Below are 26,867 nucleotides of genomic sequence, written 5' to 3'. Positions count from 1 at the left end.
GGTTTGTATAATGCTTGGTATTTTTATTCATCGAGAGTACATTTATTAAAATAATACTAGGCTTTAGAGATACTAGTATATAATGATAGATAATATTTTTGAATTCCTATTAAATTCCCAGAACTCTTCTAGTTACTTTATACCAATTAGTTCTAAGACCTCATAGGAACATATTATTTTATTTTATAGCTAAAGAAACTACTAAGGCTTTGGAAGGCCTATTAGGTATTAAATAATATTTTTTTGAGTATCTGCCATGCGCCAGGCAAGTACCTTAACTAACATAGTAGTTACCAAGTGAAAACTGGTGCCCAAATCCAGGACTTTCTAGCTCGATAGGTTATATTTTCCATTATAGCATGTTATTTTAGAAGCTCAAAGGTTGGTAAAGAGATGGAAGTGACCAATGATGATTATAATAACATTTGATGGGTACAGTTAATCAAAGGGCAATGAAAATATGGAGGAAATGAGAAATATCATTTAGGAGGACTCTAAGGTAACCTCAATTTTTTGGTGCCAATAGGCAGGGATCTTGAAGAATTAGTATATAATGCTACTTCCAGTTGAAGTTCAGGGAATAGAATATGCAAAGACAAGGAGATAGTGGAGAACCATTAATGATTTTGAAGGGCAAGACGTTAGATCTTACTGAAATGAAGAAGATGTTGAATATTGGAAGATGGATTTTTATGTTGAACCAATTATTTATTATTTGTCATTTTTAAGAGACTACTCTGAGCTCTCTGGTCTAAATCTTTGAAATAAAAAAAGACATGGTATGTAAAAAATATTTGTTCATGTTGTTTGGACACAATATATTTACCATTGTTTGGGATACTTTATTTTGATTTATACACACACACACACACACACACACACACACACATATCTTTTCATCACCATTTTGAACTGTGAGGCAAGAGTTTGTCTGATTCACAATTATACTATGACAACATTACAAGAAAATGAAGGGGAAAAAAAAAGTCATTGCTCTAAGGAATATACATCCTCCTAGGGTGTTAATCATACCAGATGCTAATTTGTGCCACATGCCTTATGGCTTTTGGAGAAAGATAAACTTTCTCCTAGATAGGGCATTAGAACAGTGGCATGAAATAGTGACATTTTTATTAGGATTTGAGGGGTCAGTGAGAAATGGTTAGGTTGTAGATTTAATAATCTTAAAATCTCACTGTGTTTAATTTATCTATGTTTAGATGATAGGTCTGTTTCTGAGTATTTTCATTTTATGAATGATACTCATTCATTTCATTTTATGAATGACAGGTTGAGTCAGTTAATGATGATATAATTTAAAAAGTGATTTAATTTCCATCATTTGCTACTTCAGATTGCTTATTCTCAGTTTTGTCTTTGTCTTTAATTTTTTTTCTTTGTGTTTTCTAATTTTTCAGAATTTCAAAGTTCAAGTCCTTAGTTTCCTCTGGACTCACACACAAAACAAGGTACTGTCAAGGGTGTCGGTGAATCAGAACAAAGCTGGGGCAAGAATCATGAAATAAGGCTCTTAGAATGAGAAATACGAGTAACTCTTTTGAAATGATGACTTCTTGGTTAAAAAAGAGTTAATATGTTTAGATTTTAAAACGTTCTCAATTTATGCCCACTAATACATCTTCATCGTAAAGCATATTTAATTTCTTTAATCCAACAATTGAAGAGAGATTGTTGTCATTCTCTCATATTTTTATGTGGTCTTTTTCATTTCCTGCCTTGCCCCTCCCCCACCAACAAGCATTCCAAACAAAAAGTTCAGTTCTGTTTTTTTTGTATCATTTATAATTCAGAGTATAAAGAACAGGGTGTTGGTGATGTTACATCTGACTCATGGGTGAATGAGCTTAGATTCCAAAAGGCCCCCTTGCCCTGTTAGTAAGTGGAGAGCCGGAACCCAAACACCAAACCTAAACTCTAAATCCTCATACTCTTTCCGCTAAACCACACTATTTCATGGGGACCTGAGCAATTATGAGGTACTTTATGGTTAATGCCCAAATTAGGATAAAAGTTTAGTGTTTCTGACCCTTTTGTCCAATGTTCTTTTCTATTTTTATTTGGAACAGATACTCCAGAAAAATGTTTGGCGCTGATAATTTTTTCTAGTTGTCCTTACATCCCTCTTCAGGCCTTTCCAATCTTCTCTCCACAATATTTTTTTTGAAATGAGGATAGATTTTCTTGGTTTCTCTTCTAAAGTTGCAAGTAAATGTCCTTTTGACCTAGGCGAGGCTTGAGTACTGTTTCTAATGCATCGACTCTAGAACCTTGGGGTTGGTGAGGGAAAATTTTCTTTCTCCCTCTGGATCTGATGTTTAATACATGTTATTTTTTATTTGTTTGTTTTGTTGTTCCTTCACCCTCTCTAGGACCCAATTGTAGCAAATGCTGCATACAAGTCTCTGTCCCACTTTAGTGCAGGAGAACACACCATTCTTCATCTGCCTGAAAAGGTATGCATTTCTGCTTTGTCACGAACATCTCCCGATGACTTTGCTGGGTTTTGCCACTTTATTTTAGTCCCTTTCTTAGGAGATTCTTACCTGATGAATGAATGTATATCTAGACATATTGTCAATATGTAAGAATTCACATTGTATATTTGCTTCATCTGTTTAAGACTGTAGAGGTCTTATGCTTCCAGATAATGAATTTAAAACTCTGAAGTAGATGAAAGACAGCTGTGGTGCACATGAAGTTGTTTTAAGGTGACTGGAGGTATGCTTGGTCCAGATGATGGGTGCCATTGTAGAAACCACCTTGATGTCAAGTCAGTGTGCCAATTTGAACTTCAAATCCAGGCATGGGCTGTGGTAGATGAAGATTTTCTACCACTTCTATAGCCAAAGATCTTTATTTGTGATAAATAACACATACCATATGAAAAAAATCTGATATTTATTAATATACTGTGAAATTATGTATAGCATAGCCCCAGAGAGTTGGATAAAGATAGTATCTTGAGGTTTAACACATAATATGGCATTAGTTTAGTTTTAAAAATAAGCTTATTATCTTAGTTTTGAACTAAACAATACAATCTTTTTTCTGGTATCTATCTAATATAACCAGTTTAAAATGATTAGATCCTGTTAAGGAGTTCAATATCTGTTTTCATATTTAGTGCCATGATAAGTTCAAATGTATTTGGGTGTTTATTGAATCACTTTAGGGTATAAAGCAGATGTTGTATTACACGAAGTTACATGTAATACTAGCCAGAAACTATCCTGGAGGTCAATGGCAAGCAGATTTGGTGTAATTTGTTGGCATCCTTAGACATTAAAATGGGTTTGGCTTTTTCTTCAGGATTGAGTTTCTACAGCAATTGGATGCCAGTAAGAACCTGGCACTCTTTTGTTTACTGAACTGAATTGGAGCCACCATATGAAGAGAACTAAAAATAGGTTCTTGTAAAACAAATCCTAAATAAGGCAGGATTTTCTATACTATTAAGGACTCATAAAGACAAATTAGATGGCTTGTCATGCAGTGTTTACAAATGGAAGGCTTAAGTAAAGGTGTTTTATAACGCATATAATTTAAAAAGATGGGACTTCAAGCTGTACTATGGTGACTACAAATACCCACAGCTGCTTGAAAAAGGAAAAAAAGCAATGTGAAACTGATGTGTAAATGCCTACCAAAAGTGTAGCGATAGCATCTGGAGAGATACCTTTTTAATTTTTTTTAAATAAGCAATTGCTCATTTAGATCACAGCATAAACATTTATTTTTAGCAATTATTCTTGAAATATTCCCGCTGGAGCAATAGCTTTTATTAAACAATTCCCATGTACTGTTGATTGTTCATTCTCCCCTACTTTGTGACGTTAGGATGACATTCAGTTTCTGATTGTTGGAATTTATACTCAGTTAAATGCTATGCTGTGTCAAATAGTAGCTACTTTCTTACTCAAACTCTTCTATATCCTTTAATCCCTGAATAGCTATAAATAGTTCTTTATACCTCCCAATATAAATAGTATGTTTAGTCCAGAAGATGAGTGCCACTGTTGAAACCACCTTGCTGTCAAGTCAGCACACTATCTTGAATTTGATGTTTGTTATTTATCACAAATAAAGATCTTAGGCTACACAGGTGGTAGAAAATCTTTGTCTACCACAGACCATGACTGAATTTGAAGTTCAAGATGGTGTGCTGATTTGGCTTCAAGGTGGTTTCTATAGTGGTACCCATCTTCTGAACCAAGCATAATATTTATGCTGGAAGGTATAAGCACATACATCTGTTTGAGCTTCCACTATCAGAATGCAAAGAGTGGTAAAGCAGTGCTATACAGCTTACTCTTTTGTGGCTGTATTTCTCGACCTTTTTTTCTGTCTTAATCCTCTTCTGGGATATATTCTTCTTCCAAAAGTAGCAGTGGCTCACCATGTGGAGAGTCTCAACTGAGGTTGTGAGGAGGTGGTGTAAGTGGTTGGAAAGTCTTTCCTCACTTTGATTTCCCAGCCTCTCATACAGAGGATCTGTCTCCTCACCAAAAATCATCACTTGCAAGACTGTGTCATGTATTCTTCCTTTTATCTATTATTTTAAGTTTGGTTCTTTAAATACCTGAAGACTAAAAGCCAGAAATTGTTCAATGGATTCATATCCCAAACAAGTCCCCCAAAGGCTAAGGATATAACTATTTTGTAAATGATAGCAGTGATGTGCAACAGGCTCATTTTCATTAAAAGTATTTTCCAATGTTTGCAAAGCCCCTGCTAGGTAGGCACTTCTATCATATGAAAACTAAGATTCTTCTTTGTTATCAAAGATTACTTATTCTGCACCAAGGGCAACTGTGTTACTCTTAAGACTTAAAATCCCTGTATACTTTTCCAGTGAAATTATATCCACATTCTTTCTTTCTGCTTATGGAAACATGTGAATTGAACTTTGAGCCCACAATGAATTCTTAAAAACATGACTACCTTTGTAAATTATAATTCAGCTACTTTGATAAGTACTATTTTCCTTTAAATTTACTCAACAAGTCTTTCTTGTTAATTGGTGGAAATCAATTTGTAGTATATGACTTGTTGAAAGTTAACAGGTAGAACAGAAGGAATGAGAAGAGTGTCAGACATCAGAAGGAAAATGTAGGGCTGAATGAAACAGTTCATCTAAAGCAAGATGGACAATGTCCAGTGGATAGTAGAGCTGAATGAGATCCCATGTGAGCTGATACCACATCCATTAACTCATCTTTCTTGTTACTGACTTGTTATTAGGACACTCTGTGGAACTAGAGGTGATGAATACCCAACATTTGCATCAGTTTAATGATGATTTGTTGGACGTCTACTGTTAGACCCTGTTTTGTGAGCTGGGGATGTTGAATGGATGCATGTATTTTGTTATTACTGGTACCTTTGTACCACTTAAAATGCAGATCAAAAGTTGGTTCCAAAATTTGGGGGGGCTTTTTTGAGGACTCATTGATTCTAATGTTGAAAAAAATGACAAGAATGATTTTTCCCTTTTAGTTGTATTTTTTCTATTTTCCAAAGCTCTTTACTGATCTGCCCTGCCTTAGTTAGCACTGCCCTCTCAAAGGGGGAAAAAATAAAACAAGTACATAGAGTTGCTTTTCTGGTAAAAGAGTTAGAAATGGATATGTGTTCAGGTAGAAGATATTGATTCCCTTCTCTGATTCAAAGTCATTAAAAATCTTCAGCTATTTAAAAATTAAACTTTTTATTATAGAGATCTTAAGATAGATTGTTTTGTTGATTTCTGGAGTTAATTTTAGAAGTAATATAAAAGAACTCATTATGCATCTAGGGTTGGTATAAATATGGCGTAACCCGTTTGGCTTTGATTTAAGTGAATGTCACTGCATTCATCAGAAGCTGTTTCTCTTTTTAACTGAATTTATGCAGATACTTGACATGTTCCAAATTAAAATCCTCTGTTTATGCACAGACTCTGGGATTTTCATAGGTTATACACACAGAAAGGTGGTTGAAAGGTTATCTGGCTCAGAACTTGGAGGGGAAGGCATTTTGTAGGCTAAGCTTTCCAGTATTCAATTTGAAGCAGATTTGAAAAGTAATTTGTCAGCTTATATTTTTGGCTTTCCATTTAAGTTTTTTCAACACAGCTTAGCTATAATTGGAAGGGCTTTGTTGTTGTTGCATGTGTGTTTTAAATGGATATGCAGTTGTTCCAGGGTGTTTTAGCAGCTGATGGAATCCAATTGCCAAATTTTATGACTTCAACAGGTATTCTTTCATAAGACTTATTTTGATTCTTGCTAGCTATACTCACATTGAGTTTATTCAATTGTTGCACACAAACCAATGGAGGATACTGGTGTTTGCATAGGGAAGCTGAAACAAATAATTCTTTAAAAAGTGAGAAGAGAAGGAGGGAAATGGAATGGAATGGGGGTCCAACAAATAATAAGTGCTAATTTGTCCAAGAGAATCAGCTCACCTTTGAAGAAAAAAAATAATGAAAGTGTGATCATATCAGCCAGGTGCAGCAGCCCACACCTATAATCCCAGCGGCTCAGGAGGCTGAGGTAGGAGGATCGTGAGTTCAAAGACATCCTCAGCAATTTAGTGAGGTGCTAAGCAACTCACTCTAATCCGTCTCTAAATAAAATACAAAATAGGGCTGGGGATGTGGCTCAGTGGTTGAGTACCCCTGAGTTCAATCCCTGGTACCCCCTTTCTCCCCCCAAAAAGAAGGAAAAGAGTGTGATCATATCATTATAAAAACATGGAGTTTATTATCTGCATTTAAATGATTGTACAGCTGTACTTTCTTTGTAATAATTTATGCGTATCCAAGATGTAGACATATGCTTTTCATTGCACAGCAGATACATTAATATAGGCATCCAGTTGCTTGAATAGGAAATTGGATAAATTGGATGGGTAGATCAGTTTTCTTTATTCTCTTCATGGTAGCTCTTTCTCTTGTGTCTCTTAGAAATATTGATGGCCTGAATACTGTTTGGGTTGACTAAGCAGAAAGACTGGATAGGTTAAAGTATGTTCAATAGTGATATCCCTTTTACAGCAAATAATTCTGAATACATTTGGTCATTCAGCATTCTTTCTACACAGATTCATAACAATTCCCTCTGGTGGAGGTGGTGGCAAACCCTGTGTGGCTCATCTTCCTCCTCCTCTCTCCCTGCCTCCTTCCTTTCTTTATAGACAGGTTTACTAACATATAATTCACACACCATACAGACACTCATTTAAACTGTACAATTCTGTGTTTTAATATATTTAAAGAACTGGGCATCTAATCACAGACCAAGCACATTTTAATTTTAGAACCCTTTTCTCCCTAAGAGAAACTCTATTAGTAGTCAATCCACATTACTCCCTCTCCCCAACCCTCAAACCTAAGCAACATTTGCTCTGCCTTCTGTCTCTATAAGATTGTCTATTCTGGTCCTTCCGATACATACAAGATACACTCTTTTGTGGCTGATTTCCTTCAAAGTTCTTTTATGTATAGCATGTTTCTATATTTCACTCCTTTTTATGACTGAATTATATTCCCTTGTATGGATAGGCCACATTTTGTCTATATATTCATCAATTGATGAACCATTGGGTTTGTTTCCATTTTGGAGCTCTTATGAATAATACTACTATGAACTTTTATATGCAAATTTTTATGTGATTATGTTTTGATTTCTCTTGGTTATAGACCTAGAAGTGGAATTGCTGGGCCATACAGGGATTCTGTTTTCCTAAAGAACTATGATTTGTCAAAAAGGGTGTGAGGCTGAGTGGCACAGAAACAACTCCTTTCTTCAGGACCTTTTAGATCACTTTAGTTATCTCTAAGATAACTCTTGATCATAGTAAACCTAGAAAATTCTAATATATATGCAGATGAGAAACACTTGAGAAAGCTTAATTGTCAGAACCAAAAGGTTTCCAAACCTGCCAGTTTCTCTCTGATATGCAGTGTTGTCAGTGAACGTCTTCATACATGATGTTATCTCTTCAGGTGTAGCCGGTTCAATATTGAGTCTTGTCTTGGAAAGTACTCAGGTGGTCAAGTTGCTTTCACTCTTCCTTCACTAGTGAAGAGAATGCTAGTTATGGTTGAAAGGCTTCATTGGAGTTCAGATTATTATACTTAGGAGAAGCATTTCCTCTCTTTTTTCCTCTATCCCTCTGCAAGAATCCTGACTCAGTGCAGTTCCTAAATGAAACAGTGCTTTGGGGACCTATGAAGAAGGCAGTCTGCAGGAATTGTTAATTATTTCTAAAAATAACTCCGGGAGACAGGCTAATGGTAATGACTGGGTTCTGGAACTTTATGGTTATAGCAACCACTTTTATATATTTTGATTTCCTCCCCTAATGCTTAATTATCTCCATGTGGGCATTATGATGGTATGTCATTGAAAGTATTAAAAATTTAATTAATTGCTTAACAGTTATATCTTGTGGAAACTATGATAGTGGCAATCTTTTTACATTTTTTAAATTTTTGGTTCACACAAACCTAACTAATCACAGAGCAACCACAAAATCTTCAAAATGCAAATTAGACACCATAAAGTATAGCTACCAATTACAGATTTTACTGTTTTTATATTCTGTAGCAACAAACTGCCAAGTCTTTAAAAAAAAAAAAAAAAAAAAGTCAACTGAATCCTTTTGTCGTTCCCTGATCTTTGCTATATCTCTACTGGAATATTGTAAGTTTTTTCGTACAAGTATAGCTAGAGCCACAAAATTTTTAAAAAAGTATTCAGACAAGGCAAATACTTAATTGTAAGCCATAAAAGTCCAATATATTGAATATGTTAGTGTTTGCATTTTATTTTTGGATGATGTAGAATTTCCTTAGTTTCCTGCAATAATCACTGCTAATGCTGGCTTATGGTAGTTTTTCTCCTTTTATTACTGTTAGTTCTTTAAATGGGTCTGAGATTGTATTAGATAAGGCAACTGGAATTTACTATTTAATTAGGAACATAAATAGATTGTTAAGAAATTATTTTTAATGGCCTTTTGACATTATAGAGTGATAAAATCTAACAATTTAAAAATCTTTACAGGTACAAAAAACACAAAGATTTCCATAATTTACTTCATATCATCTTCTCTATAATTTTTTTCATTTCAGATAAGACCAGAAATCCCTATTCCTGATGAGGCGGATGAAGATGAAGACGAGGAGGATGTGGATCTTTCGGTTCCTGGTCCTTGCTATCTGAAACTGTTGTCACTCACTCCTCCTTTGGTTTTACCAGGTGACTCCTGTTTGGTTGCAGGGAAACTAGCATGTTTCAGTGATTTTACCATCTGATTTATTTTTTTTATTGTTGTGATATGTTTCTACTGTAATTTAATTTAACTTGAGGCATTTCCTTTCTAATTGAAATGCTAGGTGCCCACATCTCTCCTATGTAGACTGTTTTAAGTAGTGCCGTGTTCAAAACACACCAAAAACCACTGGACTTGAGTGCAATTGAACTGGAAAACTAGTTTAAACAATTGGTCTCACTGACAATTAAAATTCATTTTCAAAGCTAAATTTATTCTGTAAGACAAATTTGCTGTGGGACTTTAGGTCACTGGTTTAATGAATGCCTCTTTGTTAATATGTTACGTGAAAAGATCCTTAGATTATTTAGAGACTCATTGTGTAGTTTCATCATTATAAGTTTATTTTTTGTATTAAGTAATCCAAAGATATTATAGATGTTTGAGAGCCATGAAATAGTGCTTTTTAAAAATGGTTCAAATTGTATGGGCATTTAACTTTGTATAAAAGCTTGTAGGACTTTGGCTTTTATAAAAGTATTCCAGTTCATACATGTGATAGTCACTTATTCTATGTGGATGTCATATTTAGAAATATTCATATGCCTCATTATTATGTCTAACCTAGGGATCATAGGTGGTCCCATCTGAGAAATTTGTTTGCTTGTGAACTATAGTTGGGATTTTACCTTATTATAAATTTTATTTTCTGATTATTCAAAAAATTAAAAATTCCCCAAGTAACCCATAGTGATTAGTAGCTTTTCATTATTAGTTATATTTTACTCTCTGCTCTAATTCTACTTTTGAAGTTTAATTTAGTGAAAACAAGAAATACCATCTTTACCATTATCACACTAGCCTAGCCTAAGTTTCTTTTCTTGGTTTCTTCCTCATGGAGACTTCCGAGATATTGTGCAAAATATATTATTTATTTCTAGACTAAACTCCTGTCCCTGCCTTCTTTTCACTGAGAAAAATTGAATGGTACAGCTCACACAGAGGTTTCACTGATGTTTAAAATAAGCCTCAAAGACGTGCTCACTATTTTCTCCCCCCCTCCACTTTCTACCTCAGAGCTCTTCAGAATCTAGAACCTCCCCTTAACACAAGTCTTGTCATCTAGAGTTCTTCTTGTACCTAAGAAAACCTTGGGGCCAGAAGTCCTTTTGGGCTTTTTAAATGACTTTGTTCCCTCTTACATGCATTCCCCATTCCAGCCCTGTGGCACTAGGAGAACCTGGGGATTGAGAAAGAGGTAGGATTGTGAAGTTGTGCAGTTGTGTCTGTCCTCCCAGTGCTATAGTGGCCTTTGGCTCTTCTGTGGAGTCTGTTTGATGGCTACCAGTGCCTTTCCCCAAGAAGGGGAGGGATCAAGATCAACAACTGTGGTTGTTTTGAGAAAATTCAGTTAGCTGGGTAGTCCAGATGCCACCTATGTCTGGCAAGCCATCGCCATGGACAAAGTTTTCCATTTTTCCCCTTTCCTCATTACTAGAGAACTAAAATACCAAGACAAAGGTGCCAGCCTTAGGAATGTAGACCACAGAACATAGGGTGGATGATATATGATGTCACCAGGTAGAATTGTGGATTGCACTGAGACTCAGTGAATCCTGGCCCTTTTCTCCTCTTGATTCCAATCAAATAAACACAAAAGCAGCTGCAAAGTACCTCTAGTAATTTGCTTGATTTTATGTTGTTATTATTGACTTTAAAAAATGCCCTATTTAAAAATAATTTTAGATGTTAAGAAGTTGTAAGTAGTTGAGAGAGTTCCTGTGTGCCTTTTACTCAGCTGCTCTTATGATAACTTCTCACATAACACTAATGTGTTGCTAAAACCATGAAATTGACATTGGCACAATATTATTAACTATATTATAGACCTATTTGGAGCTTACTACTTATTTTCAGTATGTAGAGTTTTTGGATTAGCTTTTTTCACTCAAGGTAGTATACTTGAGATCCTTCCAAGTAGTTGCCTGTATCAGTTGGCTTTGTGTTTCTTTGTTTGTAATTAGTAAGTGGTACTCCATTGTGTTGATATACTACAGTTTATTAGTTTTTGAAGGCCATTTGGGTTGTTTAAAAAAATTGTGTGACATCCTACAGATTTTCAGCCTCTTTTCAGATTCTCACCTAGTCAACTGTAAGGAGGAGACCAGGGCAAGACTCAAAGACAATGGAAAAAATCCTAGTTGCTAGCTAGGGAAATAGGGTGTTCTGTGTGTTAGCTCCATTCAGTCTCCTGGCATCTTAACTTTATTTAAAACGTTTTTTGGGGGATGGAGTTATTTGAAAATGTCTAAAATGCTGTGGAGCTTGGTAGGTAGACAATTATCTATTTCTGGCTTAGTCTATTTGCATACGTGTACCTGTTCCTTGACATGTGTGCTTATCCCTTTTGCTGGAATCCAATCATTATTGAGAAGGCACATAGTTACTTTGTTACCATCATGCCACTATCTTCACAAACAAATGATTCATAGACACATTCTGAAAGTCCATACTTAGTTTGAAGTAGTTATACCTATGCCTTAGTATGCAGGAATTGGGGTCTTTGGTCTGCAATTGGAACTTGCACGTCAGGGCCTTCAGGAGAGATGCAGTAGCTGCATCTCTGGAAGGTGTCTGGGGGATGCATTCCCTGACCTCACTTTGTTTTAATCTCTGATCTCCTGCCATTGTCTCTCACTAGTTGAAGCCAACAAAAACCAGAGAACAAGGGAGCCTGCTGATGTGTTTCTTAAGAGTTGTTATTATAGGGCACAAAGTGGGGTTGAGAATAGTAGAGGATAGATCTGATGAATAAATGGAACACATCCCACATAGGTATCTTCTGGGCTTTGAATAGAGAAGCCTGATTTGATCTAGGAGAGTTTTGTATTGGGAGGACAGAACTGGGCATGTAATAGGTGATCCACCAAGCACTTGCTGCCTTTATTTAAAGGAGACTTTTAGATAGGTATACTTGAAATGAAATTCCAGCAAAATGGGGTGGATCCTTGGTTTTTGTTCCTTTAAGAGATATATGTAGTAGTTTTCTTTTTTGTTTACCATTCCATGTGATTTGTTTACCTTTAATATTTCTTTGTTTTTGTTTCTGCATTGGGCAACCTCTAGTGGTCCTTAGGAAAATGACACTTGAATATAAACACATACTGCTATCAAATTCATTTTTTAATAATTGTTCTAATATTACTACAGAATGATAGTTATTCATGAAATGCTTCCCTTGAAACACCTGAAGGTCAAGAAAGAACAGGTCAATCTGGGACTACTGTGTTCCAAATAGAAGGAACAAAAAGTTCAGAGACCCTGAGTAAAATATCAACTTTGTATTTTTGAGGAATAGAAAGAGCCCATTTGGAAGTGTGGCTTTAATATGGAGAGAAAGGGCAGGTGGTAGAGATGAGGTAAGAGGGAGAGGGATGATCATGATCCCTCAGTCATGGTCAGAGGTTGTGAAGTTATTCTACATACAGTGAAAAGTCAGACATTGTTGGGGAAGGGAGTGATAACATTCTGCCTTCTGGGTAGTAGGAACAGAAACTAAGAAACTAGTTCTTACATTAATATTTATGAGGAAGAGAGAAAATGATAACTAGGTAAGTGGCAATAAAATTGGAGGGAAACAGATGGATTAGGGATATGCTTTGAAGGTGAAGCCAGAAGGGTTTGCTAATGGATTACATGTGGGACGTGAGGAACTAAGAATGACTCCTTTTGGGGTGGTGGTGGGGGGTACCTGGGATTGAACTCAGGGACACTTGACCTCTGAGCCACATCCCCAGCCCTATTTTGTATTTTATTTAGAATCAGGGTCTCACTGAGTTGCTTAGTGCCTTGCTTTTGCTGAGGCTGGCTTTGAACTCACAATGCTCCTGCCTCAGCCTCCCAAGCTGCTGGAAATACAGGTGTGTGCCTCTGTGCTTGGTGACTCCTCGGTTTTTAAGCTTGAATAACTTGGTGTCATGTTCTAAGTGGTGAAGAATAAGAAAGGCATGTGGGGACCAAGAGTTTTTAACCATGTAAAGTTCAATCTGATATGTAGCTTAGATGCTCATATATGAATTAAGAATAAACATCTGTCTTCCAGAATACTGTATTTACTTCATTTTTTTCCCCTCCACTTTCAGCTTTGGAGGAATTTTTTACATCACTTGTGAAGCAAGAAATGGTGAATATGCCACGTGGAATCTATCATTCAGCATTAAAAGGAGGTATTCGCTCAGACCAAGGAAAGACTATAGCAGGAATCCCCAATTTTATATTGAAAATGTATGAAACGAACAAGCAACCAGGATTGAAACCTGGCCTGGCAGGTAAGAATAGTGCATGGTATCAAGGTATAAGTTCTTTTTTTTTGTGGTGCTGGGGATTGAACCTAGGGCCTTGTGCGTGCAAGGCAAGCATTCTACCAACTGAGGTACCCCAGCCTGAGGTAAAGTTCTTAATGTTCTTATTTAAATTCCCTTCAAAGTAGGAGTTAATAGGTCATGGCAGGGCATTGCTGCTATTGCTGCCACTAACATCCAGATGTAGCTGGACGAATTACAAAAATAAATAATCACATTTTAAAAGGGACCAGAGAACTGTAGAAGCAAAGACATAAAATTTCAGAATGGAATGAACATTTTAGAACTGTTTGTCCTCCAATGGAGGAAATTCACTGATTCTGATTATAGGTTAGGTTTAGGGGATGGTCCAGGTACAGGTCTGGCCTGCTGGAAGAAAGAGAAACCAGTGAGGATTTTAGTGGTGGCATGAATCTAGGTTGGCAAATTGGGAGATTTTCCTTATAGGACATTTTTTTTTTTTTTTTTTTAATTTGGGGTTTGCTCCAAAAGTGAAAAAGCTATTTGAAAAACTTCTGAAAGGCAAAGTGAAATCTCCTTTGGTTTTTGGCCTTGTGGTGCTTTGGAAACAGACTGGCTAAGAAAATGGACCTTAAAACAAAGCAGGCAAGAGCTGAAAACCCCTGAGAGAGTGGTGAATTGATAGTGAAATCTATAGCCACTCTTACCTGGGTGCACTTGTGAATTATGGTCACAGCTGGAGCCTTCAGGCTCCCCCAGCAAGAGGCTGGTGCAGGAGGTGGAGAAACCAGAGATCTTGGCCTTCATGTGATGCTAAGCAGTGTGAAGAACCTCAAACACAGAATCTGTTTCTTCCTTAAGATATTTGCCAGGATTTAACAGTTTATGAGATGGGAGATTAAAGAGCTACATTTAAGAGGGCAGACCTGACTCTCCCATAATCTTGCCAGATTGAGGAGTCAAAGACCCATTAGACAATCGATCAATTGAAAATTTTGGTTGTGGGGATGGGGAATGGGGTATAGAAGGAGAATGACATGTTCCAGGAACAGGACTGAATGGAAATAGACAGATTTCACAAAACTACCATCAAGCTCAACCAAGGTTAACCCATAATTAGTTCTTTACTCAGTCTGCCTGAACAAGGGAGAGGAAAACTACTCTCTGATAAATATAAATATTTTTACAATATCTGTGGTTCTTTTATACACTGTCTAGCACACACAGAAAGAGTACGAAAAAGAACTGAGAAATAAAAGGGATATTTCACAAAAATAAAGAAGGCACTCCATTAGGAAAATATAATTCTAATTGTTGTATGTGAAATAACAGCTTCAAAATATATTTTAAAATGAGGAGAACTAAAAGAGGAAACAGACCAGCCTACAATAGTACTGGAAACTTCTTTTCACTAGCTAGCAGAGCAGGCAACTCAGTTCACAAAATATATGAATAATATATGAATGAACGTATTGATATATAGACTATTGTACATTACAATAAGAAAATTCATATTCTTTTTAACAGTACATGAAAAATTTACCAAAATTACATATGAAGGACCAATATCGAGGTCACTTAGAATCTATCCTTAGATTACAAAGGGGTTAAACTAAAAGTAAATAACAAAAATATAACTAGAATATCTTCAGTGGCCTGGAAATTGAACAATATGCTTTAAAATAATCCATGGATGAGAGAAAACAATGAAAATGGAAAAAAAGAAAAAGTAGTTTGATACATTCATTATTTGAAGACATGATTGTCTACATAGAAAATCCAAAATAATCTATAGATTAATTCCCAAGATTAATAAATGAATTCAGGAGTATACCATATGTACAAAGGTGTCAGCATATGAAAATCAGGAAAATATAACAAACAGAAAATGAAATTTAAAAACTATAATAGCATCAAAAATATCAAGTATCTAAAACAAATTTATAACTTGGATCATAAAAGCTGAAAAATATTGTTTTTTCATTTTTTAAAATTAATTTATTTGCAAAATATTATTGAGAGGAAAAAATATTAAGTGGAGTGGCATGCCATGTTTATAGACTATAAGAATGCATATTGTAAGAATATACCTTCTCACCAAATTAATATGTAGATTCAACTCAATCACAGTCAATACTGGAAATTGATAAGCTAATTCCAGAATCTGTGCAGAAATGCAAAAGGCCAAGAATAATCTAGCAATCTTGAGGCAAAACAACAAAGTAGGAGGATGTACTTTACCAGATTGGAAGACCTATTATAAACCCACAATAATTGACAGGTTGGTATTAGTGCTAGGACTGCTGGTCTGACCAATGAACAATACAGAACATTCACACACACACACACACACACACACACACACACACACACACACGATCCCTAGATTTATAGAAAAGGTAACATTACAATACTGTGGAGTGAATGTGTGGTCTTTTCTACAAGTAATTCTGTAATTTGAAGCTCTAATTATAAAAAGAATGGCAAATTAATTAAAATTAAGAACATGTATTAATGAAACTATATTAATGGAGAGTGAAAAGGCAAGTTAGAGAATGCACAAAGGTATTTACAACATATGTCTGATAAAGGACTCATTCAGAATGTATAAAGACCTTTGTAAATCAGTGAGTAAAAGACACTCAATAGAAAAAGCAGGAAAATGGTTTTAATGGATGCTTCAAGAAGAGAGTGTTCAAATGTCCAGTGAACATATGAGATGATGATCAATTCAACTTCATTAATTTCAGATTTTTTTTTTTTTTTGGTACTGGGGATTGAACTTGGGGGCACTCATCCACTGAGCCACATCCCCGACCTTATTTTATATTTTGTTTAGAGACATTGTCTCACATGTGAGTTTTTGGGGGACACTTCAGATCCAAACCATAAAAATAAGTAATGTAGAAATGATTTTAAAGTATACAGAGGATGTGAATAGATTGTATGCAAATATTGTCTTTTCACATAAAGTACTTGAGCATTCATGGATTTTGATATTCATGGGAATTCCTGTAACCAATCCCCAAGGATACCAAAGGATGATTGTATTGATGAATATGTAGAGCAACCAGAAATGCTGATGGAAATGTAAGTCATGCAACACTTTGTAAAACTGATACTGAATAAATCCATGCCCTTTTACCCAGTTATTTCATTGTTAGGGATTAATCCAAATGAAGTCGCCAAGAGATATATACTGTGATGTTCATAGCAGTCTTATTTGAGTAGCCCTACATGTGGAGACTATCTGAATGCTTTTGACATAAAACAAATAAATAAATGTGGTATATTCATATGATGGAATATTATTCATCAGAGAATGAATATATATATGTATATATGTATATATATATATATATATATATATATATATATATATATATATATATATCTGCTAATAACAGTGTGAATGATTGTCTCAACAATTAGGTGGAGTAAAAGAAGTCAATATTAAAAGGACATACACAGACTGGGGTTGTGGCTCAGTGGTAGAGCGCTTGCCTAGTATGCATGAGGCACTGGGTTCGATCCCCAGCACCACATAAAAATAAATAAATAAATAAAGGTATCGTATCCATCTACAACTAAAACAATATATTAAAAAAAGGACTTACACCATTTAATTTCATTTATATAAAGTAACCAAGTAGGCAAACTGGTTACTAAGTATGTGCCCATTGTAGTGGGGTGTGTGACTAGAGGAAGGCATGAGGAAGGGCTTTGGAGATTCTGATTATTTTTGGCTTCCTGATCTGGGTGCTACTCAAACATGTTTGATCTGTGTGCTGCAATTCATTGAGATGAATGCTTACAATATGTGCACTTTGTGTTTGTCATACTTCAATAAAAGATGTTTTTTAAAAAAAGTAATCTCAGTATTTTAAGTAATCTTGGTACCTGAAAGTGCCTTCTCATTTGTTCAAAATTGCGGGTATAGTTTCCCAGATCACTCCAGCTCACCCTCCAGTGATCCACTTTGACTGCCTTTGCTTTCTTGACTCTTGTGGCTGGAGCTTGGAAGGTCAGTTTAGAACTTGGTTGGGCCAGGTTTTGGAAGGACATGGAGAAGACAGGAATGAATGAGTGCAGTTTTGGGGAATAACTTGTTCACTTGTGGGTGTAATCTGATGGACCCCATGTTATCAGAGTTCATGAGGATGAATATGTGCATATGTTTCTCTTTCAACAAAATTTGTTTTAGGGGAAAAAGGCTTAGAAGGCTCTCTAGAACCAACTGTTTCTAAAATTTAAAACCAGGAATTATAAATTCGTTAGTTTATTTGTAAGTACTTAAAAGTGCTTGTTTACAAATGACTTATAAATAAGTGATATTTTAAGGGTTAAATTTATATCTCACCTTTGTTTCCTTCCATACCAATAGTCAAAACGACAATTACCTTGACAAATTATCTTTTCATTTATATGGTTCTCCATATATTGAATATGTATCATTGAGAATATATTTAATGACCTTTTCCATCGTAATTGTTTTTATTTACTTCTTTTTTTTTACGTTAACTGATACTTTTACTCATTTTTGTTAATTTTTATTTATTTATTTAACAGGCGGTATGTTATTTTGTTACGATGTATCCATGTATCAGAGTAAAGATGGCAAACCACTGCATCGACTGATGGCCAGTAGAGGGCGAAGCTTCAAGCAGACATCGCTTGCTCTTGTTCATGAGGTAGGTTCCTTCCCTCTCCAACAGCCTCTTCTTTGTATGTGTTTTAGAGTATCTGTCCTTCACTTTGTTTATTATGTTTATTAGGAAGCAGTTTTTTTTATTGCAATTAAAATTTCTCTTAGAAGCTCCTAAAATAACTGACCAAAAAGAATGCTAAAATATTTTGATGTATTTCTGAAAGAAACTGCCATGCTACTTCTCCACCTAATTATTAAGGTGTAGCATCTAGAGATTTGGTTTATTTCATCAATGTCATACTTCCACTGTTTAGAATAAATTTCAACTTATTAAAGAAAAATATTCCCTATTTCTTAATTTCAATCCTTTCAAAGTATATAGTACACCAATATTTATATTTTTGAATAGAATTAACAGTTAATCGTAGTATATTTAAAGAAAAACTGTGATGTGTTTATCTTAATTTTCCTTTCATCTAATTAAAAAAAATGAAGTTTTATGATGCCATTAAATGATTTGAATAAATCTGATCATTGCAGATTACAACAAAACCAGGGGAAATAGAGAATCTAGAAAGTACTTGGGAAGTATATTTTTTCTGTTGTCATTTTTTGATGATATTCACTTATGTGTATATAAATTAAAATGTATGAATAACAAGAGAAGATATCACAGTAAAATACTTATTTTATATAATTAAGACACAGTAGGTCATACATGAAAATAAAAGTTTTAAATAAAAACAGTTATAAATGAAGACATGAATTATAAAAATTTGAGTTAGTGTTAAATAACTAGCATTTCTTAGACATGTACATATAAAATCTTATGCTTTGATGCATAATTTATAAATCTTAGTGTCACTAATTTGGTTAGATTATAGTCTGTATGCTAATTGTCACCAGTATAATAGTGTATTGAAGTACAAAGAGATTTGAAGACCCATCTTTGTCCTTTGTCATCTATTTTTCTTTCATGTATTTAGAGTTGAAATTGTATAGATCTTTTTTTGAAGACTTCTTGTCTAATACAGTGTCTTCATCCAATTGAAGAGGAAGAAAGGATCTTGGAAAAGTAATGTTTCTCTGGGAACAAGAGAGGTTGAATTTCACAAAAAAAGGAAAAACATAGGCAATTTCTACATTTATTTTTCCCTGGCATCTTATTAGTTGCCATGGAAAAAGGAGAGATTTGGTTCATTTTTTTAGTTTGTTTTTAATTTGTATACTTAGGTTTTTGGAGAACAACTAGAGTTTAAAATCTTCACAGAAAACTGATTTTTTAAAGTCACCATCAAAGAATCAAGAAAAACCATCAAAGTGAGGATAGCTGAAGATATCTTATAAATCCAGATATTGTTATCTGAACTTATGAGACGTGCCCTAGATACAAATGATGAAAATTTTTTGGGTTCATATACTGGTAGCTTTTGTAATAGAGAATCTAGAATATTTTAGGTGTCAATTAGAGGTATATTGGACAGAATTCTGTGAAACCTATGGTAGGATTTTTTTAAAAATTATTTATTCTAATTATATATGATAGCAGAATGCATTTCAATTCATAGTACACATGTAGAGCACAATTTTTCATGTCTCTGGTTGTACACAAAGTAGAGTCACATCATTCGTTTCTTCACACATGTACTTGATGAATGATGTCCATCTCATTCCACCATCTTTCCTACCCTTTGTCCCCTCTCTTCCCTGCCCTCCTCTTTGCCCTATCTAAAGTTCCTCCATTCCTCCTATGCTCTCTCCCCTCATCCCTGCTATGAATCAGCATCCTCATATAAGAGAAAACATTTGGCATTTGGTTTTTTGGGATTGGCTTACTTCACTTAATAATATTCTCCAACTCCATCTATTTACCTGCAAATGCCATGATTTTATTTTCATTTAGTGCTGAGTGAGTATTATTCCATTATGTATATATATCACAGTTTCTGTATCCATTCATCTACTGAAGGGCATCTAGGTTGGTTCCACAGTTTAGCTCTTGTGAATTGTGCTGCTATAAACATTGATGTGGCTGCATTACTATAGTATGCTGTTGTTAAGTCCTTTGGGTATAAACTGAGAAGAGGGATAGCTGGGTCAAATGATGATTCCATTCCAAGTTTTCCATATTGGTTGCACAAATTTTGCATCAGCAATGTGTGAGTGTGCCTTTTCCCCCACATCCTTGCCAATACTTTTTGTTGTTTGTCTTCTTAATAGCGGCTATTTGACTGGAGTGAGATTTGAAATCTTAGAGTAGTTTTGATTTGCGTTTCTCTAATTGCTAGAGATGTTGAACAGTTTTTCATATATTTGTTGATTGATTGTATATTCTCTTCTGAGAAATGTCTATTCAGTTCCTTAGCCCATTTATTGATTGTGGGTTTTGTGTGTGTGTGTGTGTGTGTGTGTGTGTAAGTGTGTGTGTGTGTTACGATTTTTGAGTTCTTTATATATCCTAGAGATTAGTGCTCTATCTGTACATGTGGTAAAAATTTGCTTCCCTTCTGTAGGCTGTCTATTCACCTCACTGATTGTTTCTTTTGCTGAGAAAAAGCTTTTTAGTTTGAATCCATCTCAATGATAGAATTTTAGTTTGTATTCCATCTTCTGGTTACTTTAGTTCATTTGTGTTAAAAAATATAATAAAGAAAATCAGCTATACAGTTTTTCAAACTATGTGACAAAAATAATATGAGCTTTTAGAGCTGCTTGATAATAATAATAAGTTGCCATAATAATAGGCTGTAATCAGCTGAGACACTTTTAAAATTGCTGTATGTATAGGTGTTCCAGACTTAAAATAGTTTGGCTTATGATTTTTTTTTTTTGCCTTATGATGTGCAAAAGTGGATGGATTCAGTAGAAACTGTACTTTGAATTTGCATTTTTTGTGTGGGTAGTCAAAATACAATATGATACTATCTCTTGAGGGTAGGCAGTGGCAGCAAACTGCAACTCCCAAGCAGGCATTTGATCATGATGGTAAACTACTGATATTCTACAGTCTGTTGTCTGACCAAACTATGATGGTTGTTGGGTTAGATGTAATGAATGCACTTTAAATTTATGACATTTTAAATTTTTGATGGGATCCTGTAACTGGAAGCTCCTCTGGGAGCATCTGCTTATTAATTTGTTTAATCTCTACATTAATCCTCTGAGGGTAGGTCCTGTTAATTTGCTCAAGGTCTTAAAACTAAGTGGAGGAACCTAGCATCTGAACCCAGGAATGAGGTCCTTGAACTATCCTATACAGTTGTCTTTTCTTATCTGAAAGGGGTATGTACTGAGACCTTACGTAGTAAATGCCTGAAACCACAGATAGTAGTAAACCTCATGCAGCAATGCCTTCTCCGTCAAAACTAAGCACCCAACATATATTGTGGCTATAAATTTTGCAGTTTGAGGTGTGACATTGAAATTTAATATGAATTTATTTTTCTTTCTTCACAATTTCATGGATAGAAGATTTATTCTTATCATAGAGGTTAGCAACCTTAGGGTGATTCTTTCCCTTTCCTTATTAAGTCAAGAATTTTAACCTTTTCACTTTATGGCTTCTCTTGGGCATATGCAAATTGCCACCCTCCCCATTCTCATGCTTTGGGGCAATTTTTAAGTAAAGTCAGGGTGACTTGAGCACAAACATTTTAATACCATGACGGTTGATCTGATACCTCAGAGGGTTACTATGTGACTAAAGGGCTGTTAGTGTATACAGTGTAAATATGTTGGACAAAGGGATGACTCATGTCTAGAACGAGATGGTGCAAGATTTCATCAGGCTACTCAGAATGATGTGGAACTTAGAAATTATGAACAGTTTATTTCATATTTTTAGAGCATAGTTTTCTATAGGTAATTGAAAACAGGAAAGTGAAACTGTCTTCTTCTAGGTCAATCAGAGAACTTTTAAAAACTACCTTGGGATCTTCTCAGGAAAATCTAATAGCCCTTAACTCTTTTTGCTTCTAGCCTTTCTTTTGTTGTAATTCCATTTGGTAATTTTCCATATCAAAAATTTTTTTGAATGCCCACTTGCAAATGTGCAAGTGCTCTGCCTCCTTGATATGGTCAGTTTTTATAAATGTAGCCATTCTTGCACATGGGTCATGTTTTTCTTTTACGGTTTTATTAATGATTTTCCTTTAATGACTTATGATGTCTTTTCATCTGTTCATTTGCCATTCATGTAGTTTCTTCCATGACGTGTATGCTCTAATCTTTTGCTGTTCCCCCCCGCCCACTGGTGTTATATATTCAAATAAGAGTCCTTAATATAGTCTACATTAGAAATAAATTTTGTAAATGTTTTTACCTGGTCTGTACCTTGTATCTTCATTTCTTTAACAATGTCTTTTGAAGAGTAGGTTTTTAATTCTGAAGCATTCTAATTTATCACATTTTTCTTTTAATTATTTTTTAACTCAAGATTACAAAAATTTGTTTTTTTTAACTCCTGTGTTTAATTTTTACTTTTTGTTTTTGAAAAAAAAAGAGGTAAAATTCGTTTGTCATAAAATTTACTCATTTATATTATATGATTCATTGGTTTTCAATATATTCATGGAGATATATGCCATTGCCACAATTAATTTTAGAATATTTTTATCACCTGTAAACAAATTCTACACCCCTAAGTAATCACACTCCAATTTCCCCTACCTTAGCCTCCTGTAAACTTCTAATCTACTTTCTGTCGCTGTAGATGTGCTTATTCTGGTCATTTCATATACATAAAATCATATAATATATAGGTATTTTGGAGTATGTTTTTTTAATTTAGTATCTTTTCAAGGTTATGTAGTAGCATGTATCAGTATCTCATTGCTTTTGGGGCAGAATAGCATTCTACTGCTTTGTTATAACACATTTAGTTTATCTAAAAATCAGTTTATGGATAGCCCATTTTCTTGTAGAAGTTTTATACTTTAAGCCTTGAATTTTAGATTGTGATCCATTTAGTTGAAATTTTACAAGGTACAAACTATATTTGTTGAAAACACCATCCTTTCTTCCCTGAACTACCTAAGGAGTTTTGCTGAAAATCATCTCTCCATATTTTTGTGGACCTTTTTCTATACTCACTTGTGTTCTATTGATGTATATGTCTAGATTTTCACTAAAACCACACAGGTTATTTACTGACACTTTTTGATGGGTATTGAAGTAGTATGAGTTCTCCAACTTTGCTTCTTTTTCTCCAAAAAACATTTTTTTTCTGACAGTTTTAGGCCCTTTGCTTTTATTCATAAATTTTAGATGAGCTTTGAGAAATCACACACGCACACACACACATACACAGAGAGAGGTCTGTTGTGATTTTGATTAGTTCCCATGTCAACTGGGGATAAAACTGACAACTTAGTAATGTTTAGTTTCTATAATCAGGTGCAAGATATATCTTTCCACTTAGAGTGATATTTTGTTGTTTTTGTGTTATAAATCTTAGACACATTTTGTTAAATTTCTTAAGTATTACATATCTGTAAACATTTTCATGGTATTGCAATTAGACCTTTTGTTTAATTTTCTAGTATGTAAATATACAATTGATTTTTCATCCCTGACCTTTTTAAACTCTCTTATAAATTCTTGTAGCCTTTTTGTAGATTTTTTTTTTAATTGTAACATTGTCTGTGAAGAAAGATGGCCTTAATTAGTATCTATATTCCTTCCATTCCTTTGTTAGTATCTGATCACACTATGTCAAACAGGACTAGACAGAGTAGACATTCTTGTCTTATTTATGGTATTAGAAAAAGCATTCAGTGTTTCACCATTGCTGAGAATTTTATCACAAATAGATGGTGAATTTTGTCAAATGCTTTTTGTACATCTATTGAAATATGATGAATTATTTTCCTTCATTTTCCAATGCAAACTAACCCTGCATTCCTGGGATTAAACTTCATAATGTTCTATCCTGTATATATTGCTGTGTTTGGTTTGCTAAAAGTTTGTTAGAAATTTTTGCATCTGTGCTCATGAGGCATCTTATTCTATATTCTTGTAATGTCTTTGCTTGCTTGTGTTATCTAGTAATACTGTGATAATAAAGTGAATAGAAAGGGACTAAGGGGTACTGAGAAAGAAGGAAGAAGGATGGGAAAACAGAGGATTTAAGGACTGAAATTGACTAAATTATGCTATGTATATACATATATGAATACACCACAGTGAATTTCACCTTTGTATATATCTATAATGCACCAACAAAAAAACTATAAATAGAAGGAAGACCAGCAGAGTTGAGGAAGGGTAATGGAGGAAGCGTAATGACTAATGATGTCTTTTCATCTGTTCACTTGCCATTCATGTAGCTCTCTATTCTGTGCCATTGATCAATTTCCCTAGTCATTCACCAATACCACACTGTCTTGATTCCTGTAGCTTTATGATAAGTCTTGAAGTTGGGGAGTGGCACCTTTCCCCATTTTGTTCTCCTTCAATATAATGTTGTCTCTTCTGGGTATTTTGCCCTTCCCTATGAGCTTTAGAGTCAGTTTCTTGATATCTGTAGAATAACTTGAAGGAATTTTTGGCTCATGAAAATCAGTAGATTAAGTTGGGAACAATTGACATTTTGACAATATTGAGTCTTCCTATTTATGTACATGGAATATCTCTCCATTAATTTAATTTATTATTAATTTCTTTTATCAGTTTTGTACTTTTTCTTATGTATCTTGTATAAAATTCAAGACTATACTCTGAATAAAATCTTTGGTTCAATACAAGAGTGGTGAGAGAGGACATGATCCTTGGCTTGTTCCTGACAACAAAAGTGTTGTATTCGAGCTGGGGATGTGGCTCAAGTGGTAGTGTGCTCGCCTGGCATGCATGGGGCGCTGGGTTTGATCCTCAGCACCACATACAAATAAAATAAAGATGTTGTGTCCACTGAAAACTAAAAAATAAATATTAAAAAATTCTCTCTCTCTCTCTCTCTCTCTCTCTCTCTCTCTCTCCCTCTCTTAAAAAGTGTTGTATGCCTTTTTAAAAAAGTTTATTATTGTTATCTTTTTTTAACATGATATTTTCCCCTGATATTTTTGGAAGAATCTCAGATCCAATCTGATTTGTGTTTGACCTGATATACTAGTAGTACTGCATAATTGCGGTCTTGTTTACATTTCTTTAAAATTGAAGAAACGGTTCTCTCCTGTGAATAGGGGATCATCAGTGGTCATTTCAGATCTTGTAGGGTTTCTACAAGCTCAAGTGACTACCTCCTCTTCTCTGATTTTGTATCTTCTCATCCTGAGGTTAACTTTGTTCCTGTTAAGGAGGAAGCTGAAGGTGAATGACAGTTTTCTTCCCTGGAATTCACCACGAGTCTCATCATCCTTTGGCATTTCTAACTTTGACATGACAGTCTCACCTAAATTGGGTGATGCTGAATTGGCAGCCTTGCTTCATTATTTTCTCTATTCCTAAACACATGCAGATTTTCCTGATCCTGCCGCTGCTACCCAACCATATTTCACCATCAGAATTAAGTAATGAGCTTATTTTTTTTTTTCATTTTTAGTTTAGAGATAGTTCATCCTTACTTGCTGGAAGCTGTACTCTGAATAAAATCTTTGGTTCTATATTCTTTCTTTTTTTAAAAAAAGTGATCGTCATTTGATTCTTTTTGCTTTATAGATTTTGTTTTACCTCTGCTTTCTTAAAAAATTTTTTCCCTAGATGCCCCAAGGAACATATGATGAAACCAATCATTTGAAATATAAGAAGTATATTTCACTTTTTCTTTCAGTTCCTTTTTATTTTAAAAACATATTTCCTATGAAATATATGGAGTAGTTTGAGCAGCCATATAATAAGAAACAATTAGATGGAAATTGTGAATTATAATGGGGAGAAATTTTATCTTTGTTTGGTGCAGATTCTCCCTAGAAAACACTGTGAAAAGTATGGTTTGCTGAATTTTAGATTCTCCATAATTACCATGTGGATGTGAGTTGTTATGGTAACTGGGTTTCCCCCTTCTATTAAATAACAGAGTAAATGGTTGCTTTAGAGGTGATTGAATTGTCAGCTTTCAAGCTAATGTAATCCTGATGGAAAATGGGGTGAGATGGGGCGACAGTGCTGGGTTGGGGGTGGGGCAAGAAGAATATTAAATGTCTTGAAATCACCTACAAGGAGATGAGTGTCATTTTACTTTAAAAAGGTGTCCTTCCCAGGCCCTCCCTTCTCATCTCACTATTTGTCAGAGGACAGGAATAATAAAAAGTTATTTTGTGGCAACAAGATTACTATTGACAGAAAATTGAAGCCTGTTGTTCTCATGTATAAACAATGGGACACTGAGTGACTTTGGGATCGCTAACACTAAGTGCAAATGTTTTTCCTTTTGGGACAGTGGGAAGAATGTGAGTGTATCACAAAGCCAAATCTAGAAGCTCAGTGTTTGTATGTCTGTGGGGGCACTGAAGTAAAATACCTTTGTTCTCCTCTTTCTGAAAAAATAATTCCATTCTTTGGATGGTAATATGTGTATCTGGCCAGTATGAAAAATACAGAATCGGGTTTCTGAAATCAATAGCAAATACTTAGTTTACCGGGCACTTTTTACATGCTGCCCTGTCTGTCCCATTCCAGTG

General features: G+C 34.7%; 1 protein-coding gene and 1 non-coding gene across 5 annotated transcripts in view; both read left to right on the top strand.

Annotated features, from left to right (window-relative positions):
* Positions 1-26,867, top strand: part of Focad (focadhesin) — a 282,028-nt gene that overhangs the window by 168,422 nt on the left and 86,739 nt on the right. For all 4 annotated transcript variants that reach the window (XM_076843402.2, XM_076843401.2, XM_077108651.1 and 1 more), the window contains 5 exons: positions 1,419-1,469; positions 2,391-2,474; positions 9,143-9,269; positions 13,425-13,610; positions 18,174-18,295. In XM_076843402.2, the coding sequence (XP_076699517.2) occupies positions 1,419-1,469; positions 2,391-2,474; positions 9,143-9,269; positions 13,425-13,610; positions 18,174-18,295 (570 nt within the window). The remainder of the gene's footprint in view (positions 1-1,418; positions 1,470-2,390; positions 2,475-9,142; positions 9,270-13,424; positions 13,611-18,173; positions 18,296-26,867) is intronic.
* On the top strand, positions 17,078-17,150 carry Trnat-agu (transfer RNA threonine (anticodon AGU)). The gene has a single exon. It is a non-coding gene; the product is annotated as a tRNA-Thr (tRNA).

This window comes from Callospermophilus lateralis, chromosome 2 (assembly GCF_048772815.1).
Source record: "Callospermophilus lateralis isolate mCalLat2 chromosome 2, mCalLat2.hap1, whole genome shotgun sequence".
NCBI classification, from domain to species: domain Eukaryota; kingdom Metazoa; phylum Chordata; class Mammalia; order Rodentia; family Sciuridae; genus Callospermophilus; species Callospermophilus lateralis.
Note: the sequence above shows the minus strand (reverse complement) of the source record. Positions and strands in the feature narration are given on the sequence as shown.